Source organism: Entelurus aequoreus, linkage group LG25 (assembly GCF_033978785.1).
Source record: "Entelurus aequoreus isolate RoL-2023_Sb linkage group LG25, RoL_Eaeq_v1.1, whole genome shotgun sequence".
Taxonomy (NCBI): domain Eukaryota; kingdom Metazoa; phylum Chordata; class Actinopteri; order Syngnathiformes; family Syngnathidae; genus Entelurus; species Entelurus aequoreus.
Window position 1 is genome coordinate 15,643,274 of NC_084755.1, and position 19,847 is coordinate 15,663,120.

Here is a 19,847-nt window from a genome sequence, read left to right on the forward strand (position 1 = left end):
GTACCCTAGCACCTCCAAAACCCTCAAATCTAGACTCCAAACATCCCAGAACAAGCTAGTCAGGTTACTTTTAGACCTCCACCCCAGATCACACCTCACTCCTACCCACTTCTCCAAAGTGGGCTGGCTCAGGGTGGAGGACAGAGTAAAACAACTTGCACTGAGCCTAGTCTATAAAATCCGCTACACCTCCCTGATACCGAAGTACATGTCAAACTACTTCCTTAACGTAAATGACCGCCATAACCACAACACCAGGGGGAGCTCCACTAACCACGTTAAACCCAGATTCCGATCTAACAAAGGTCTTAACTCATTCTCTTTCTATGCCACATCAATGTGGAATGCGCTCCCAACAGGTGTAAAAGAAAGGGCATCTCTATCCTCCTTCAAAACTGCAATAAAAGTACACCTCCAAGCAACTTCAACCCTAAACTAACACCCTCCCCGGATTGTAAATAATCAAATGTTTTTCTTATGCTTTCTGATATCTCTCTCTCTATGTCCACTACTTGCTGTACATATCCTACCAAGTCAGACCTACACTGTTTCAATGTCCATTTCTCTGATGATGCAATTGTTGATGCTGATTGTTGATGACAGAAGTGTTGATAACAACCAAACCTAACCCCCCCCCCTCCATATCCCACAACCCGGATTGTAAATAATGTAAATAATTCAATGTATATACTCTGATGATTATCTTGTGTGATGACTGTATTATGATGTTAGTATATATATATACTATATATATATATATATATATATATATATATATATATATATATATATATATATATATATATATATATATATATATATATATATATATATATATATATATATATATATATATATATCATCAGGACTCCTCTTCCTCCTATCCAGGAGATCGCAAAAAGCCGCTGCCTGACCAGGGCTCAGAAAATCTGCAAAGACTCCTCCCACCCCCACCAAGGACCGTTTTTACTGCTGGACTCTAGAAAGAGGTTCCGCAGCCTCCGAAGCAGAACCTCCAGGTTCTGTAACAGCTTCTTCCCTCAAGCCGTAAGACTCTTGAACGCATCATAATTAAATTATCACCTCAACTCCCCCCAAAATGGATTAACTCGCTGGAATAAAAAAGACAATATAACATACATCCATAAACGTGGACGCATGTGGAAAAGTGCAATATATTTATCTGTACAGTAATCTATTTATTTATTTATATATATTTATTTAGTTTATATATATATTTATATATTATTTATATATATTTATTTATTTATTTTATTATTTATTTATATATGCACCTTAGTGCAGGACACTACCATGAGTTTATGTAACAAAATTTCGTTCTTATCTGTGCTGTAAAGTTCAAATTTGAATGACAATAAAAAGGAAGTCTAAGTCTATATTTGATAGTATATATCTGTATCATTAATCAATTTAAGTGGCCCCCGACTTAAACAAGTTGAAAAACTTATTCGGGTGTTACCATTTAGTGGTCAATTGTACGCAATACGTACTTCACTGTGAAATCTACTAATAAAAGTTTCAATCATGTCACAGCTAAATTTCATGTCCATTTTTTGTCTGCAAATATTTATGTTGGTTGCAAAGCCATTATTTCTGCTTTTGCTGCAGCTGTTACATATACTGTAATATTGTACATGGTAATTGTTATATATTGTATATATTATATACAAATATAATATAATATAATATATCAGTATATATCATATAATATGTAAATATTACATATATATTATATTTTATATGGCTACTACGGTACAATTTTAATGTACTTGCATTATGCTTTCCAACCTTACACTTTCCACCCTTTGTAACTGAGCTACTGTGTGGAACAATTGCCCTTGTGGATCATTAAAGTTTGTCTAAGTCTAAGTCTAATCTTGTATTTTTTGCAAATATTTTTCTTTTTTTGTTTACAAATTAAAATATTTCTCTCCATTTAGTTGTTTTCGTAAAACACTTGTATTTGAATTTTTGTTAAAAGAAAAATACGAACCGATCTCCATGGAAAGTACAACTATAAACACGCTACCTTGTACACGTCATGACGCAGAGCGGGCACTTCCGGGTCGCGTTGTCTGCGTGCTGGGTGAAAGTACATTTGTACGTCCAGTCCAGTAATATACATGTTGCGACATAACTACTTATCATCCATTCGTTTAGCGCTCACACTTTTTGACTTCCCAGTCTACACTTCCGGATTCAGGTAAGGGTTCCAATCGTACAGTCTTCAAATAACAACTATACAAAGTGAAGGCTGAAGGGGCGTTATTGGTAAAAGTAATGAAAACACTTCACTTCCTTGTAATGCAGAGTGTTGGTATTGTTATTTATATATTTGCATTGTAGCTAGAAGCTAGCGTTAGCTTTCAGTGTGGTCTCCTAAGTGTATATGCTCATGATATATGTGCTTTTCAATTATTTTCTGTTATGACTGGAGGACAGACATTTTGAATCGTATCACAATTAAAAACTTGATCACATTTATTTATCTGCACAGCGCACCGTGGGAGTTTTTATTTATAAAGCTAACAAAGTAACAAAAATGTTTTAAAACTGTTAACATTGGTCAGGATTAATGGCATTTTGGCGTGTTCGGCTTTTCAAAGCGGGTTTGAAGCACGATACTGATAAAGCACACGCCCCCACTCCCATGGCATCGCACTGCGCCGCCCAGTGGGGTCCCCCACTGAGAGTAGGACTGAATGAAGGATTCACAACAAATACAAGATATCTGTGGCGATGGGGGCGTGGTCGCCATGACGTCATCGAGTAATTTGCGTAATTTGCTATGATGATAAGATTTTCTTTAAAAAGGCTAAAAAAAATGCATACATACATTTAAAACAAATCTGTTATTAATTAGTAATAACATGCGTTTTTATTGTTTTGCCATATTTTCAATTGTTGCTGCTTTTTGTACAAGGTACATTGTTGAGATTGTTTCAAGTGTTTACAAACTTAATGACTTTTTTCAAATCAAAACCAAGTATTAACAAATCTAGCATCTTCTTGTGGTGTTATTATGAAATGTAGTCGTGTTTAGAGACTACTTTCTGTCCCTCAATATCCCAGACTAAAGAGGCTGCAGCGAGCATGACGTCACACTTGCTTGGTGCTGCTGCTCCAGTTGGAGTTTCTCTTCTTAAAAGTCGCCACTGTCTTTTTAATATTTGCACATTTTGTAGATGGCTGTCCGCGGGTATATCTGCAATACATATAACAATTACGTCCACATCACAGACATGCTGACAACGCTCTAGACAATGGCGTACATTTTGTTTACATCCGGTTTCGGTAGCGCGGTTTTCGGTGATCAAAGTCTTTTTTTGGTGGTCAAGTTTTCGGTACATCACGTGTCAATAGTGCACAAATAATAGGCTATATATATCAATCCATACTGTAACGACTAGCTAATGTTAATGTTTTATGTTCGTGTGGTTTGGATTTGATGTCAGTTTTTCCCATGTTTGCAAACACATCGTGCCTGAAAGGTGATTGGCAGAGAATGAGGAAGAGTTGTTGTGTGTCTGGGGAAGCGCCAAGACGAAAGTGTTTGCACGGGAAGTTAACCTATTGGAATTGTGTCGTTTGTTATTATAAGATTGGCAATAAAAGTTAAAAATAGCGTCAGACTTTGTGATTTTTTCTGGGGGCTACTTTATTTTCAAGTAAAAAAAACAACTTATTTTCAAGGTGTGGCGGTGATAAAAATGCTGTGGCAGCGCGCCGCATTCAATTACATTATGGGGAAACCCTGAAATAACTAGCTTGTGTGCTTAGCTGTTGTGTAGCTGCTAGCTGTTACCTGGGCATGACATTAAAGTGCATCCGGCAGTGGAGGCTCCTCTAAGTGGTCTTGGGGCACTAGGAGGTTAACCCCCTTTACTACTGTTACCCCAGGTGGCCCTTGGCAAAGGCCTAGTACCTGACTGCCCCCTAGCCAGGGATATGGTGAAGACCTCAATGGCGGAGCAGGCGGAACACGGTAAATGTAAGAACCACCACAACGGCTGCGATGGTGGAAGAAGGCACCCCCACATCCATGTGGGCCCAGTTATGGGGAAATAACAACCCAAGACCTCAACGGTGGAACAGGCGGAGGATGATTGCTTAACCTATGGAGCGTCACAACGGCTGGGATGGCGGCTGAAGGCTGCAGCAGAAAAGGGTCCCCAGTCGTCTTGGACTCCATGCCACTGGACCCTGACCCGGATCTGTCAAGGATCGTGTGGTGACTGTCTGTGCACCAGTCTCCCCACGTTAAACAAAGTCACGCACAGGCATCCTCCATAAAGGGATACCCCTCTACCAGGAGGATTGTCATACTCGCTTCGAGTGACCGCCGATGATGATGATGATGAGCTGCTAGCTCCTAGTACCATGTTTACCTTGTGTAAATAACTTCACTAAAAGACACAAAAGAAAGAGTGTTGGCTTATTGGAGGACATGTAGATGTTTACTGGCTGTCCCTTGTTTCACAAGTGAACGCGCTGCAGAACTGCTTGTGTCAGACATTTTACATGCTGGCCGAAACTTGTTTTTTTTTGCTGACCGATATCTGATATCTGGACACAGAAGATGTTATATTTTTCTCCCTTCCACACCCACAGGTCAGCCATCTCTTGTTTAGATGGTCAACCCCTGAGAGCCACTCCATCGACAAGTCGTCCCTTCTCAAAGACCTGTGTCCCAACGATGAAGGCTTCAGTATCGCCACACATGAAGTCCAGATGCCCGGAGTACCCGGGCTCCCAAATCAAGCGCTTCCCAGTGAGTGATGCTCAGGTGGACTGGAGTCATAGTGTCCAGGGCTACGAGCCTGTTCACTTCACCCACCCTGCCGTGGCAAAGAAGCCAGCATGGGCAGATCCTGAGATTGGGTAGGCGGCCATGTTGAAGTATGTTATGAGAACTACTGATATTGTCGGTGAGTAACCACAATGTTTGCTGGCTCTGCAGCTCTTTCTGCCCGCAGTTCAACACTGTGGACGGTGCTGTGGACAGAAGAAGCTTTGAGGGCAGATACAAAGTGGAAGATGGAAAGCCACTGTGAGTTAACGAGCATGCACACATGAACCTCTTCACATGACCAGTGTAGTTATGTTATTGTCACAAGTAATAAAAACTGAATATAGGAATATGAAATGTTTACAATCTAAACATTGGTGACAGAAGAAGCTTTGAGGGCAGGTTCAAAGTGGAAGATGGAAAGCCACTGTAAGTTAACGAGCGCCAAGACAAACCCTTTGTGCATAAATTAATCACTTCACATGACCAGTGTAGATACTAGGGCTGTGAATCTTTGGGTGTCCCACGATTCGATTCAATGTCGATTCTTGGGGTCACGATTCGATTCAAAATCGATTTTTTTTTTCAATTCAACACGATTCTCGATTTAAAAAAGATTTTTTCCCGATTCAAAACGATTCTCTATTCATTCAATACGTAGGATTTCAGCAGGATCTACCCCAGTCTGCTGACATGCAAGCAGAGTAGTAGATTTTAGTAAAAAGCTTTTATAATTGTAAAGGACAATGTTTTATCAACTGATTGCAATAATGTAAATTTGTTTTAACTATTAAATGAACCAAAAATATAACTTATTTTATCTTTGTGAAAATATTGGACCCAGTGTGTTGTCAAGCTTATGAGATGCGATGCAAGTGTAAGCCACTGTGACACTATTGTTCTTTTTTTAATTTTTTTTTATAAATGTCTAATGATAATGTCAATGAGGGATTTTTAATCACTGCTATGTTGAAATTGTAACTAATATTGATACTGTTGTTGATAATATTCATTTTTGTTTCACTACTTTTGGTTTGTTCTGTGTCGTGTTTGTGTCTCCTCTCAATTGCTCTGTTTATTGCTGTTCTGAGTGTTGCTGGTTTGGTTTTGGAATTGGATTGCATTGTTATGGTATTGCTGTGTATTGTTTTGTTGGATTGATTTATAAAAAAAAAATAAAAAAATTCAAAATTACAAAAAAATACAAATAAAAAATTGATTTTTAAAAAATGAGAATCGATTCTGAATCGCACAACGTGAGAATTGCGATTCAAATTCGAATCGATTTTTTTCCCACACCCCTAGTAGATACGTTATGGTCCCAGGTTATAAAAGCTGACTTTACAGGAATATGACATGTTTACAATCTGAACATTGCTGTTTTTGAAGGTTTTGTGTCGCTTGCTGTGGTATATTTCTTTAGAAATCCTCATGGCCGCACAGGGCTGAGTGGTAGAGGTCTACTGGGGAGATGGGGGCCCAACCATGCTGCAGATCCTATTGTTACAAGGTAGTCCAATTTTACGATAATACAGACCGTTAATGCACACAGGCAGTGGTGGGTCGTCGGGGACAACATTATCAGAAGCATTGACCTACTATTACGACATAGATTAGACCCTATTTTCCAGACTATAGAGCGCACCGGTATATAAGCCGCACCCACTACATTTTAGAGGAAAAACATATTATTCCATAAATTAGCCGCACTATACGCCACAGATATATACATTGTGAAATGACTGATTTATATAATAAATATTCTGTAAATGTTTATTTACATACCTTAATTGTTTCCAAACGGTGTCTGTAACATGGCAGTAAAACGGTTGATCAAACAAAACAGAAGTTATGGTCATGGACCCACTAGCTGCGCAAGCTAGTTCTTCTATCAGCCAAACAGACTCAATAACTCCACGGTGACGTTTTGGTGAATTTACTGAGGAATTTGTGAAACTGAAACAATATAAAAACAATTCCATTGTAAGATAATAATACTAACACAGACACTCGTAAACGTGTTAGCTAATCCTAAAAACGCTTGCTTGATTAAATTACGATAGTACGTACAAATCTGCATGAAAACACTCCTACAGACATCACACATGGGACGGTTTAGTAAGTAAGAACTGTTTTAATTTGTTTTTATTGTAAAACTTGGAGTGACGAATGAACAATCCATACGAGTAGAAACGCTATCATCGGCTAGACGATTGAACAGCAATTGTAATTGCGGTTGAAAGTCTAAACAGAAGGGCAACACAGCGCCATAGCACAGACAAAAACACACTGATTTAGTGTATTTGTCAAGACTTGGTCTATGGCGTGACTTGTTCTCCCGTGGTGCAAATGATGTGGACCGGACGTGGCTCGGAGGTGAGTACATAATTTAATATAATGACAATAAAAAGGAATAAACAAAAGGCGCTCACAGCGGAGGTAAAAAACTTGACTATGAAAACAAAAGGCGCGCACAAAGGCGGAAGTACAAAACTAGACTATGAAACAAAAGACATGCACGTGGGCACAAAACTATGAACAATAAACAAAAACTTACTTGGCATAGAACATGGCATGAAGACGCGTGATCAGAAAGTGGGCAGAGCATAAATGTGCGGAGAAGGTGATGTTGCCAGGAAGACAGTCTGGCAACTGGGAGCTTAAATAATAGTGACAGCAGGTGCGTGACTCAAAATGTGAAAACGTGAAACAGGTGTGTGTGAGTCCAAACGTGGAACAGGTGAAACTAATGAGTAACCATGGAACAAAACAAAACCAGGAAGTGAAACCAGGAACTAAGGAAGTCCAAAACCTAACAGCATACGTAACAAAACATGATCCGGACCATGGATCATGACAGAACCCCCTCCTCAAGGACAGATACCAGATGTCCAAAACCAAAAAAATGAACAAGAGTCATGGGAGGGCGGGAGGGGGGGAGGGGGACATGGCGGTGGGTCGCCAGACCACGTGTCCCCGAATCCACCGGGGCAGAATCAGGTGCCGGCGTCGCGTAGACCGCCGCTGTACCTGACGAGGTGGGCGACCCGGGAAGGGCCACATCCGTGGCCGACGAGGAGGTCGGCGCACTTGGCGTGGCGGACGACCAGGTAGCGGCCATATCCGTGGCCGACGAGAAGGCAGGCGCGTTGCCGTCGTGGCAGCAGCAGATGACGCAGGTGCAGCAGACGAAGCAGGCGGCGAAGCTTGGCCTGGGGCGTCAGGCGGCGAAGCTTGTCGCGGGTCCTGGTCTTGGCATGGGAGGTCCTGGTCTTGGCATGGGGGGTCCTGGTCTTGGCATGGGGGGTCCTGGTCTTGGCATGGGGGGTCCTGGCATGGCGGTACTTGGCGGAGTGGTTCTTGGCGGCTTGGGGGGTCTTGGCATGGCGGTACTTGGCGGCGTGGTTCTTGGCGGATTGGAGGGTCTTGGCTTGGGTCAGGGTCTTGGCTTGAGTCCTGGCTTGGTGGGTCTTGGCTTGAGTCCTGGCTTGGTGGGTCTTGGCTTGAGTCTTGGCATGGAGCAGCTACTGGCGGCACTTGGCGGCGTGGAGCAGCTACTGGCGGCACTTGGCGGCGTGGAGCAGCTACTGGCGGCACTTGGCGTGGTGCTGGTACCGGAGCTTGGCGTGGTGCTGGTACCGGTGCTTGGCGTGGTGCTGGTACCGGAGCTTGGCGTGGTGCTGGTACCGGTGCTTGGCGTGGTGCTGGTACCTGTGCCTGGCGTGGTGCTGCGACAGGTGCTAGCTTTGGTGCAGGTGGCCTAGCTGGGGGTTGCGGCTTGGCAGGCCGAAAGACCGGTGGTGGCGGCCGTGCTGGAGGCTGTGGCTTGGCATGGTGACGGACTGGTGGTGGCGGCCGGGATGGAGGTTGCTGCCTGGTTGGGTGCACCTGAGCCACCCCACCAACACAGCTCCCGGCCCCAGCCCCCCCCTCAAGGAGCGGATACCAGACGCGCTCCCTGCGGTCTGGCATCTTCTTTAGGTGTGGGTGGAGGGAGGTCAGGAGGGGGGCAAAATCCTCCCCTCCAAACTGTCAAAAAGTCTTTCCTTCCCCCCCACCTGGGCTTTTGAGTCCTGGGGGGCGGGGCATGAAAACTGGGAGACTGTGATTGACCGGGTAAAGAATTTGGGAAAAAAATCTCCACGTCTGTGGAGTGCTCCTTGAGCTGCCAGGCCGGCTGACTTCCATTCCCGCCCGGAGGGGGAGGAGCTCGCAGGAGTGACGCATCCTGTCCACTCAAGGAAGTCTTTCCTCTTCCTTGGCGACGTTTCCGGGACGGGAGCAACGCGCCGATCGGCACCAGCTTGCCTCCGGGCCCCCACATCATCCCCCTGCGCTCCCTGGGGGAAAAGCGCAGTGTTTCCGCCTCCATAGCGCGCAGGACTTCCCACGCTCCCTCGTCCAATTTTGCGGGAGAACTTTTTTGCTGGCAACATCTGTCAAGACTTGGTCTATGGCGTGATTTGTTCTCCCGTGGTGCAAATGATGTGGACCGGACGTGGCTCGGAGGTGAGTACATAATTTAATATAATGACAATAAAAAGGAATAAACAAAAGGCGCTCACAGCGGAGGTAAAAAACTTGACTATGAAAACAAAAGGCGCGCACAAAGGCGGAAGTACAAAACTAGACTATGAAACAAAAGACATGCACGTGGGCACAAAACTATGAACAATAAACAAAAACTTACTTGGCATAGAACATGGCATGAAGACGCGTGATCAGAAAGTGGGCAGAGCATAAATGTGCGGAGAAGGTGATGTTGCCAGGAAGACAGTCTGGCAACTGGGAGCTTAAATAATAGTGACAGCAGGTGCGTGACTCAAAATGTGAAAACGTGAAACAGGTGTGTGTGAGTCCAAACGTGGAACAGGTGAAACTAATGAGTAACCATGGAACAAAACAAAACCAGGAAGTGAAACCAGGAACTAAGGAAGTCCAAAACTAACAGCATAACTAAACAAAACATGATCTGGACCATGGATCATGACAGTATTTGCTTGTTTTGTTTTTTAAACTTTGTGCATAATGGCCGTCAGCTATTGAAAAGTAGCGGATTATTGTATCGAATGTATGGTACTTACAGTATTCACACTTTTTAGGGCGCAACAAAAGACTAGATTTGGCAAAGACTGGTCAACACACCATAAACTTTACACTACTGTCATTCAACGTCTGGGATTTGCAAGACTCAGAAATGTGATCATAAAAGAAGATCTAACAACAGGACAGCATTTTTAAATGTTGCAATAAAAATGAGATTTTATCATCAAAAACAATTAATATTTATTAACACACACAAAAGTACTGAAAATTGTTACCGCTTGGGTTCATCCCTAATCCTAAATCCCTGGAACACTCTCTTGTTTTTGTGTGGTTAGGAGGTGGATTAGGTCTGTAAAATCCCTGCTGAAGACCCAAGTACAGACTGCACGGCCCACCACTGCATTGTGCATAACATGGCAATTTATTCTGACAAAACAGACCAAAACAAGGGTCTGTGTTTAGGAGGATGGTGTGTGTTCTTGTTTGGCAGGTGGAAAGTAGACGCTCAAGGAGAGAAGATCCATCACCTGGTCTCCAAAAAGCCTATCTTGCAATTTGTGTCCATCAAGAGAAAAGATTGCGGGGAGTGGGCCATTCCAGGGGTGGGTGGCTTTTTTCCCTCCACATCTTCTGTTCATGTTGCCTTCCCAGCCGCCATGTTGGGGACTAAAGCCACACCCGTGGTCCCGTCTTGCAGGGCATGGTGGATCCTGGGGAGCAGATTTCTCTCACACTTCAGCGGGAGTTCTCAGAAGAGGCCTTGAATTCGCTAGCAGTGCCGCCCTCAGAGAGGGAGAACATACGCCAGCGCATTAACCGACTCTTCCAATCAGGAGGTTTCCAGGTGTGTCGCTGGGAAGCATGTGATGTTTAATACAGGGGCACCAAAAAACACATCTATGAAGAAACTTTGTGGAATGTTGCCCATCACGCACAATCCTTACGTAAGACGTATATACACATGATTTTCATGCATTCTAAATCGTAAAATATGGCAAGTAGGAGTTTGATTTGAGTTTATTTCCAACAAGCATGCATACAACATGATGCATCACAATTTGCACTTTCTCTTTTCAACATGTTCGAAAAGGAGTAGAAAAAGCTAACAATGCAGATATTGGGAGTATATTATTCTGCTCATAAAGCCCTCTAAAAACATCCAAAAAGCGCCAACATTACATTTACATTTACATCTCTAACCTGAATATTAACAAGTATTAGCCATATTGTTATTATAAGTGCTAACACAGAGGAACTAACATTACATATAAACTTACACATATACTTATGTATATTTTACATGTTATTATGACTGTTAATACATTACCTATCAGTGACGTGCGGTGAGGCTCATGGCTGGTGAGGCACTGACTTCATCACAGTCAGATTTACAAACTTAAGAACCCTAAAGAGTATCTTATTCACCATTTGATTGGCAGCAGTTAATGGGTTATGTTTAAAAGCTCATACCAGCATTCTTCCCTGCTTGGCACTCAGCATCAAAGGTTGGAATTGGGGGTTAAATCACCAAAAATGATTCCCGGGCGCGGCGCCGCTGCTGCCCACTGCTCCCCTCACCTCCCAGGAGGTTATCAAGGGGATGGGTCAAATGCAGAGGACAAATTTCACCACACCTAGTGTGTGTGACAATCATTGGTACTTTAACTTAACTTTAACTTTACACATACAAACTGTAGCACACAAAAAAGCACATTTAATAAAAAAAACGTTATTATGGTCTTACCTTTACTTATAAATGAAGTCCATGCGCCGCTCCTTCTGAACAAAAACATCGATAACTTGTTTATAGAAGTCTTCCTTATCTTTCTTCGGTTTTAAAAGTCTCTCTGTCTCGATGGAGATCTTCCTTCAATTATTACCTCCTGCTTAGATTGAAAGTCCAGTTTAGAAAACTGTTCTGCCCTCACTATATGTGTTGAGGTTATACAGCTTGGCAGACAGCTAACAACCAATCCAGGACGTTCTAATAAAGTTCCAAAGCAGATGAATCCATTTAGGCTCTTTATTGTTGTTGATCTTGCTTTGTCTTGCACTGGACTTTTTTTTTTTTGTAAAACTGAAATACACACAATGACAATGTATAAGCTATATGATTCAATCAACACACTGAAATGCAATACACAATATGTAAACATCAGCTCCACACAAATACACAGCACCACCATCAAACAAACACTGCTGAGTGTTGAAACTATTTCTATGGTGGAAATACACGACCGGCAGCCATTTTAAGTCTCTCAAACATCCATTAAATTAGTGCACAAAAATCGTTTTTCAATACACATCTTACTATCAAATTTAGCCACTTTCCACCTTAATACTGAGCCACATAAACAAGTTAAACCGTTTACTTACAGACTTATCTTTTCCAAGGCTTGTAAGAGGTAACACAACTTGTCTACTTCTTATTGTCTAATGAACTGAACTAACATGGTAAACCGGAAGTGCCCAAACTGATGACGTGCAGCATCTTCCCATCGCCACAAGGTGTCAGTAATAGTCCACAATCAAACGGGCATAACAAAAACTGTTTTATTTTAGATATGTAATCTTCCATGTTAAAAGTTCAGGCGAGAGGAAAAAATAAACGATCGCTGCTAACTGTTGCTGCTTGTTGTCACTTCTTCTGCAGCCGAGTAGTCGCAAGAATGATCTCTGGGATCACTACCGCCCTCTACCACCAGGAGGCGGGATTACTGCGAGCCTCACCCAGTGCGTCTTTTGCAGCCGTTTTATGATTGTTCAGCAGAAGAAATACGTTACACACATACAGTTGTTGACAAAATACACTGTACATTATATACCTCAGCTAACTAAACTATGGACATTTATAATATCATCATCATCGGCGGTCACTCGAAACGAGTATGACTGTCCTCCGTAGGGTCGTCTATTTGTGGATCCGTAGATGGCTGTGTAGGCCAATCCGTGATCCACATATTTTGGTGCAATGTGGGCAGGGGAAAATGGGAGTGGTTGATGGGGGGGGAGCCTTCTTCTGTCTTTCCTTGCGGTGTTGTCGCTTTGTGTCTGCGATACGGCGGAGTTCCATCTCATAGAGTGCTGCACCTTCTTGTACGGATTTCTTCCAGCGAGGCCTGTCCAGTGCTATTTCCTCCCAGTTGTTCATGGGGATGTGGAAATGCTTTAAGCTGGTCTTGATGTTATCCTTGAAACGTTTCTTTTGCCCACCAGGGGCACGCTGACCTTCCTTCAACTGGGAGTAAAGGACCTGTTTGGGAAGACGTGTGTTGGACATGCGGATGACGTGACCTGTCCAGCGGAGTTGGTGCTGCATAATTGTGGTGGTGATGCTGGGCATGTTGGCTTCCTCCAAGACGCTGATGTTGGTGCGTCTGTCCTCCCAACTGATCCTCAAAATCCTCCGTAGGGATCGCTGGTGATGTTGTTCCAGGGCTCTCAGGTGCCTACTGTAAGTAGTCCATGACTCTGCCCCATACAGCAGGGTGGGGATGACAACAGCTCTGTAGACCAGGAGCTTTGTTTGAGCCCTTAGATCCCGGTCCTCAAAGACTCTCCTCCTGAGTCTGGCATAGGCTCCACTGGCACAGCTCAGGCGATGGTTGACCTCTGAGTCAATGTCCGCTTTGGAGGAGAGGATGCTGCCGAGGTATGGGAAGTGGTCAACGTTTTCAAGGGGGGTGTTGTCCACGTTTATGGCGGGCTGATTAGTTGGCTGGTTGGGTGGAGGTTGATGTAGGACCTGGGTCTTCTTGATGTTGAGGGCAAGGCCCAGGGCTCTGTATGCCTTAGCAAAGGCATTCAAGATACCCTGAAGTTCTTCTGCTGAGTGTGCTGCGATGGCGTTGTCGTCCGCGTACTGAAGCTCCATGATAGTGGTGTTTCTAACTTTGCTCTTGGCTTTGAACCTGTTAAGGTTAAAGAGCCTGCCATCGGTTCTATACAGGATGGGGATCCCCTGTGGCAACTCTTTGCCAATGAGGTGCAGTATAGCACCAATAAAGATGGCAAACAGGGTGGGAGCTATGATACACCCTTGCTTGACACCCGTCTCCACAGTGAAAGGCTCAGACTCGGAGCCGCTGTTGCTGAGCACTGTGGCTGCCATGCCATCATGTAGAAGCCTCACTATTCTGATAAATTTATCGTGGCAGCCGCACCTCGACAGCACACTCCACAGAGCCTGACGGTCTACCGTGTCAAAGGCCTTTGTCAGGTCTATGAAGGCCATGTACAAAGGCTGTCTTTGTTCACGACATTTTTCCTGGAGTTGGCGGGCTGTAAAAATCATGTCGGCTGTGCCTCTAGCTGGGCGAAAGCCACACTGTGATTCTGGGAGTGCTTCCTCAGATAGTGGTAGCAATCGATTTGCAAGGACACGAGCTAAGATTTTGCCAGTTGTTGACAGGAGTGAGATGCCCCTGTAGTTTCCACAGTCAGCCTTGTCCCCCTTCTTGAATATGGTCACAATAAGAGCGTTCCTGAGCTCTGAGGGGAGTTCTTCTTTTTCCCAGACCTTGAGAAGTAGGGTGTGGATTTGATACAGGAGCTCTCTTCCACCTTCCTTTAGGATCTCCGCTGGGATCCCATCTGGTCCGGCAGCCTTGTTGTTCCTTAGACTCCTGATGGCATCTTGAACCTCTGTTATGGTGGGGGGTTCCCCCATATCTTCCCTGATGGGACTCTGGGGGATGTGGTTGGTGATGTCTGGTTCAGCTGTGCTGTCACGATTGAGGAGTTCCTGAAAGTGCTCCTTCCATCGGGCATTAATGGACTCATTGTCCTTTAGCAGCTGCTGCCCATCCTTTGAGCGCAGGGGGTTTAGGCCGCGGTAAGTTGGCCCATAGACAGCCTTGGTAGCACTAAAAAAGCCTCTGGTGTCCCCTGAGTCTGCTAGTCTCTGGATCTCCAGAGCCCCTTCAGTCCACCAGGAGTTCTTAAGCTCCCTTACCCGGCTCTGAACATCTGCCTTGGCTCTCGAGTGAGCTATTCTTTTGGCTTTACAGGTCACATCATTCTGCCAGGTGTGAAAGGCACTCCGTTTTTTGGAGATGAGCTGTTCTATCTCTGTGTCGTTCTCATCAAACCAGTCCTGGTGTTTTCTGGACTTGTACCCAAGGGTGGTTTTACAGGTAACGAGGATGGTTGATTTGAGCAGGTTCCAGTGTTCTTCGATGTTATCAGGGTATTCCTGCTGGAGGCTTTCCTCAAGGGATGTCTGAAGTTGCTGCTGGGTGGCAGTTTCATTCAGGCCTTCGAGGTTCAGCCTTGGCCGGATCTGCTTCTTTTGAACCCTCCTTTTCCTCTTAAGTCTGATGGACATTGTGGAGCGAATGAGGCGGTGATCTGTCCAACAGGCATCTGTGTCCAACATGGCCCTTGTGATGTTCACATCACAACGGTCCCTGGCTCGCACAATGACATAGTCAATGAGATGCCATTGTTTGGATCGAGGATGCCTCCAAGATGCCTTCAGTTTGTTTTTCTGGCGGAAGAGAGTGTTGGTAATTGTGAGGTTGTGCTGTGAACATTTGCTGAGAAGCAGGATTCCATTGGAGTTGATGTTCCCGATGCCTTCCTTCCCTATAGTGCCCTTCCAGAGGTGTTGGTCCCGGCCGACCCTGGCATTAAAGTCACCTAGGAGAATAATCTTATCCTCCTTTGGGATCCTAGACAGTGTCTCATCTAAGCAGGCGTAGAAGGTCTCTTTTACTTCGTCTTCAGAGTCTAAAGTAGGGGCATAGGCGCTGATAACTGTTGCCATCTGGTTGTTGGTGAGCACCAGACGGACAGTCATGAGACGTTCACTAATCCCCACGGGAAGTTCAGAGAGGTGACTAACAAGCTGGTTTCTGATGGCAAATCCAACCCCATGGATTATGGGCTCATCAGAGGCTTTTCCTTTCCAGAAGAAAGTGTAGCCACCCTTTTCCTCCTTCAGTTGTCCTTCGTCTGCACGTCGGGTTTCGGAAAGTGCAGCTATGTCTATCCGGCATCTCTGCAGTTCCCTGGCAATGATCGCAGTTCTCCTCTCTGGTCTGTCGCTGGCCGTATTATCCATCATTGTGCGTACATTCCACGCTCCAAAATTCATATTTCGTGTTTTTCGACCGCATATGGTGATCCCTCTGGATGCGGTAGTCCAGTCGGGAGGTTAGAGGCAGGCTATTTTTAGGGCACCTTTTCTAGCCCCTTCCCCAGGTGGGGTGAGCAGAGTGGATCCTAAAGAGGACTGCTCAGTCGTGAGTGTAGCTGCCGAAGGGCTCTTTCTGCCTCATTCCAAGAGCCCAGCGACTGAATCTTGCACCCACCGCCTTATGTGCCAGTTTTTGACTGGAGGCTTCCAGATCTCACAATCCTACCCCCGTCGCCATTCGCTGGTCGCCATAGGACTTAATCCGGGATGTTAGGGTGGATTCCCTATATGGAGGACGCCTGTGCGTGGAATCTTTTAATGTGGGGAGACTGGTGCACGGTCAGCCACCACACAGTCCTTGGCATTGAGCGGGCCAGGGTCCAGTGGCATGGAGACCAAGACGACTGGGGACCCGTCTTTGCTGCAGCCTTCATCCGCCTTCCCAGCCGTTGTGGTGCATTCCGCTGCCGCCATCTTCCGCCTGGTCCACCGTTGAGGCGGTTTTCACTATTCGCCCATAGCTGGGGTTATTTACCCATAGCTGGGACAGGGGTTGACTGGGCACCAGGGCATGTCCACACACCGGTGGGCCTGCATGCCCCGTCTCTGGGGCCCCCTGCTGCTCCGAGATCCCGTACAACTTAGCCTGGAACCGCGAGGTTCCAGTTACCGTGTGTGGCCACGAGGAGGCATGTACGAGTCTTGACAATGGAGAGGCTATGTACCGGCTGAGGAGGCTTATGCACTCGGCTCCTCTTTTCGCCCTCTGAGACAGAGGGCTAGCCGGCGGCACTAGCTGAAAGCAATGAGTATCAGGCAGAAGCAGCATGCAGCATAGCAAGCAAAAGCGGCATGCAGCATGCACTAACTACAGGTACTACTACTCCAAGGCTACTGCACTAGACGCATCACATCGCCCTGTGCGATGTTTTCTGCACACACACACATTTTTAATGTTATAATATAATTCATATAGCAATACGGTCTCACTGCACAGCAGGCCAGCAGTTAGCCGAGTCATTGCTCAATCCATGGCGAGGCTCAACTGGCTGGTGACTCACCGCAAGTCTCTTCTCAGTATTTGAACGGCAAATGTGAAAATTCCGCGATTTTGAATAAAAATAATCTAAAACTGGTGAAGTTAAGTGGAAAATAACTTTATAGTATAATCACTGGATACATATAACAATTAAATAAATTGTTTTTCTTTTTACATTTGTTTTCTTTCCATGATAGCACGTGAGGCCCTGACTGCACGTCACTGTTACCTGCATACTTACATCGTGAATACATTACATGTTACTATGTATGTTACGACATTACATATATACTTACATCATGTATATATTACATGTTATTATGAATGTTAATACATTACATATATCCTTACATAATGTATATATTACATATTATTATGAGTGTTATTACATTATATATATACTTACAGTATGATGAAAATATGTAAATATTACATGTTATTATGAATGTGACTACGAATGTGACTACATTACATGTATACTTACATCACGTGTATATTACATGTTATGAATTTTACTACATTACATATATACTTACATCATGTATATATTACATGTTATTATGAATGTTACTACATTACATATATACTTACATCATGTATATATTACATGTTATTATGAGTGTTACTACATTACATATATACTTAGTGTGTATATAAAAAGTGATGTTTTTTGGATGTTTTTACAGCGCTTTATTGGCAAAGTAGAGAGACTTTTATTGGCTCAATTGTGAGCTGACTCTTGGCAGCGTTTCTTTACGAGTTAAAATAACGAAAAACATATTTAATTATTTTTGCTTGTCATGAGCAAAACAATCTTCCTATGGAACAAGTCTTGGTAACAGTTCTTGAAATGAGACATTATATTTAAGCTTTGTAAACTTAAAAGTGATCTTGACACAAGCAATTAAAACGTATTATTAATTATATCTACTAGTATTGTGAGGTTGTGTGTCTTATAACAAACTTGTAATGCTTAAAAGTAGTATTTTGTTCCTCAGAAGATCTATTTTCTAAAAACAAGTTCACTGAAAAATGACTACTCAAGAGATTGTGACTTGTTTAGGTATTTTGACTTATATTTGTGAAAAAAAACTGTTTTTCCAGTGTGTAAACTGTAAGTAGGTTACATATAAATGTTTGAATGCGATTAGAATCCAGAGTAAAATTAACAACACAGTGGTTCAGAACCCCTGATATAGATTCACCTGGTCAAAACATTAGCTACACCTGCACAGTGATGGATTCAGACTGTGCATTAAAAAAAGCTACATTAATGTCCCTGCATGTCACACCTTGGTGTTCTTGTGCGCAAACCAATATCAGATGAAAATAATACTTTCCTCAAAGCCTGACGAGAGCTTGACTTAGTCTCTAAAAGTAGGTCCACCTGGCGCTGACAGCAAAACCCCGTGAACAGAGGCATCCAGAAGTGCATTCAAGCTCACGATTGGACGCCTTGGCATTAGTCGGTACGAGTATTCAACATCGGAACTTTTATAAGTGGCAAAATTCATAACATTTTATTAGTGCTGATGTTTGTATTCATCACACTGGGCTAGGAACTGTGCTAAATCCTCCTCTTCTTCTGCAGGTCTTTGAAGGCTACGTGGACGACCCCAGAAACACAGACAATGCTTGGATGGAGACGGTCGCTATCAACTTTCACGATGAAAACGGTACAATTATGGTTGCACAATAACTGCGCTGAACTTCTTTTTACACTTAACCCTTGTGTTGTCCTCATTTCCTGTGTCGTCCGGGTCAAAATGACCCGTTTTCACTAAACCCCTAATATAAGCAGATTAATTGAATTTAAACACCAAATTTCTGCTTGCTTGAAGAAACAACTTGTCATTCACCACAAAATGTGTGAATAACTGAGTTTTCCCTCTTTACTTAATTTGTATAGCTTAAGAAAAGCAAAAAAATGTGCGTTTTGAATGCATTTTTATTCATCCCAATTACTCAGTTTCTTTCTTTTTTTTCTCCAGTGAACAATTGAAGACAATGTACAATACAAAAATATGAAAAATAACATAACCCATTCAACTAATGAACTAACCCTAATTGGCACATGAAGGGCAGTATGCAAGTGTGCAGCCTTTGCAGATATATTTCTTACACCTGCAGCACACAGTATGTGTTACAGTCCTTCTTTTGAGAGCAGAACTGACATTTCTTCCTCTTACTTGCCCTAGCTGGGTAAGTGGCTGTGGTAGCTGGATCCTCAGGTTGATCAGGAGCTCCTGCACTCTGAATAGCTTTCACAACTGCTGCTGAGGCTTCTGTGCGGGGGACATGCTTCCTTCTTTCAATGAGTGGAATTACAAGTGCCTTTCCCAGCTGCTCCAGGAACACCCTCCTCTTGTTCTGCTTACGAGACATCCAGGTCGGGTTGATCTCTCTCCAAATCACAAAGGCATTGTAGGAGGAAACATCAATGATGTTGTGGAAGATGACCAGGGGCCAGCAGGCAGTCATCCTTCTGCAGCTGTATGTTCCAATCACCTTATCTAGGTTGTCCACAATTCCCTTGTTGCGGTTGTAGTCTAGGATGATGACTGGCTTCCTGTCCTCACGATCGCTAACGTCACCATCTGTGTGCAGTGTGCTCAGAAGAACTACATTGTCCCAGACCTCTCTTATGGCTGCAAGTTTGTCTGTCACACGTCTTTGCTGGTTTTGACTCACAGTCATCAAATCGTATCAGTCTTGAGTAGGTGTGAAAGAGTTTGAGTGGCATTGTGGCTCGGAAAATTGGCCTTCCACTCTCTGCATCCCATAGACTAGTTGCAGCCTCACCTCGGGACTTG

At 43.9% G+C, this 19,847-nt stretch overlaps 1 protein-coding gene across 3 annotated transcripts in view; it reads left to right on the forward strand.

The window, feature by feature from the left end:
- The first annotated feature begins 2,072 nt into the window (after window positions 1-2,072).
- The window catches only part of nudt9 (nudix (nucleoside diphosphate linked moiety X)-type motif 9), a 42,980-nt gene continuing 25,205 nt past the window's right edge, over window positions 2,073-19,847 (forward strand). For 2 of the 3 annotated variants that reach the window (XM_062037316.1, XM_062037315.1), the window contains exons 1-7: window positions 2,073-2,224; window positions 4,633-4,902; window positions 4,982-5,071; window positions 6,234-6,320; window positions 10,347-10,458; window positions 10,554-10,700; window positions 18,626-18,710. In XM_062037316.1, coding sequence (XP_061893300.1) covers window positions 2,145-2,224; window positions 4,633-4,902; window positions 4,982-5,071; window positions 6,234-6,320; window positions 10,347-10,458; window positions 10,554-10,700; window positions 18,626-18,710 — 871 coding nt within the window. In that variant the 5' untranslated portion in view covers window positions 2,073-2,144. The remainder of the gene's footprint in view (window positions 2,225-4,632; window positions 4,903-4,981; window positions 5,072-6,233; window positions 6,321-10,346; window positions 10,459-10,553; window positions 10,701-18,625; window positions 18,711-19,847) is intronic. The other variant, XM_062037317.1, reaches the window with a different exon arrangement.